The 553-nt window shown below is 46.5% G+C and overlaps 1 protein-coding gene across 1 annotated transcript; it reads right to left on the reverse strand.

Moving 5' to 3' along the window:
• Positions 1-9: 9 nt before the first annotated feature.
• On the reverse strand, positions 10-469 carry PHALS_11335 (CLASP N-terminal domain; the record flags this gene model as incomplete). The annotated part of the gene is made up of 2 exons (XM_024726912.1): positions 10-129; positions 197-469. The coding sequence occupies 2 exons, from the start codon at positions 467-469 to the stop codon at positions 10-12; spliced, it is 393 nt and encodes a 130-aa protein (XP_024577542.1).
• Between the last annotated feature and the right edge of the window lie 84 nt (positions 470-553).

The following is a 553-nucleotide window of genomic DNA, read 5'->3' on the forward strand; positions in this document are numbered from 1 at the left end:
TCATGCGGGCTATACGGTTTCATCGTACTTGCTAGAGTGTAGCACTTGCAACACAGGCACCAGCACAAATCGACTTGGAGTGGCTGTCACGATAGATATGATACAATTGTGGATAGCTGCAGTGTTCACCTATTACAGCATCAACGAATGAGCTGCAAACCCTTAATACATTGTCGTTAAATTGATCGTATCTCACTTTGTTCGAGCCACCCCGTGCGTCAAGAAGCGTAGGAAATACATCCCGCACTAGGATCTTGCATCTTAGAGGTCCTAATGTCCTGGCTAATAATGAAAGTGTGGTGCATGCCTCCCTGACGATCGTTGAGCGCAAATCCGTCAATGTCACACGGAAAGGCTGCGTTAGTGCCTGTACGTTCTCGGGCGTAAAGTGGCTTGCAACGTTGTCGGCTACTGCAGTCTCCTTTTCATCAACTACATCTTTTTGCAGCGTCGTATTATCCTGAAGCATTTTACGCAATTCTGTAAATGCTTCGCATTTGTCTTTCCATTCTTCTTCGGGCTGGATTAGCCGTCTACCTAACTCTAGCACAAC

The sequence above is a fragment of the Plasmopara halstedii genome, assembly GCF_900000015.1.
Source record: "Plasmopara halstedii genome assembly, contig: Scaffold_536, whole genome shotgun sequence".
NCBI classification, from domain to species: Eukaryota; Oomycota; class Peronosporomycetes; order Peronosporales; family Peronosporaceae; genus Plasmopara; species Plasmopara halstedii.